The sequence below is a fragment of the Penaeus monodon genome, chromosome 28 (genome assembly GCF_015228065.2).
Source record: "Penaeus monodon isolate SGIC_2016 chromosome 28, NSTDA_Pmon_1, whole genome shotgun sequence".
NCBI lineage: Eukaryota > Metazoa > Arthropoda > Malacostraca > Decapoda > Penaeidae > Penaeus > Penaeus monodon.
The window spans coordinates 12,379,632-12,379,917 of record NC_051413.1 but is presented as its reverse complement, the minus strand read 5'-3'; the positions used below and the strand labels follow the sequence as shown (position 1 = coordinate 12,379,917).

Sequence of the window (286 nt, the reverse complement as noted above, 5' to 3'; positions counted from 1 at the left end):
CAGTCTTTTATATTATCCTCACCAATTAACATAAATACAAGTAAACAAAGATTCTTACCTATTTATTTTCTTATTCATCCATTTACCCATTTTTCCCCCTCTCTCTCCACAGGTGTCGTGGATTAGGCAACGCGATTTGCATATTCTCACGGTTGGGATTCTGACCTACACGAGTGATGACCGGTTTAAGGTACTGCTTGCAAAGGCAGTTTCTTCCTCTCTGTTTAGAGGCTGGCAGCTCTAAAGGTGTATTCTAATTAGCTAGAAGTAAAATCCGTATATTTTT

At 38.5% G+C, this 286-nt stretch overlaps 1 protein-coding gene across 1 annotated transcript in view; it reads left to right on the top strand.

Moving 5' to 3' along the window:
- Positions 1 to 286, top strand: part of LOC119590937 (protein sidekick-1-like) — a gene marked incomplete in the record, with an annotated part of 41,331 nt that overhangs the window by 26,879 nt on the left and 14,166 nt on the right. The window contains 1 exon segment of the mRNA XM_037939676.1: positions 113 to 190. Within this exon segment, the coding sequence (XP_037795604.1) occupies positions 113 to 190 (78 nt within the window).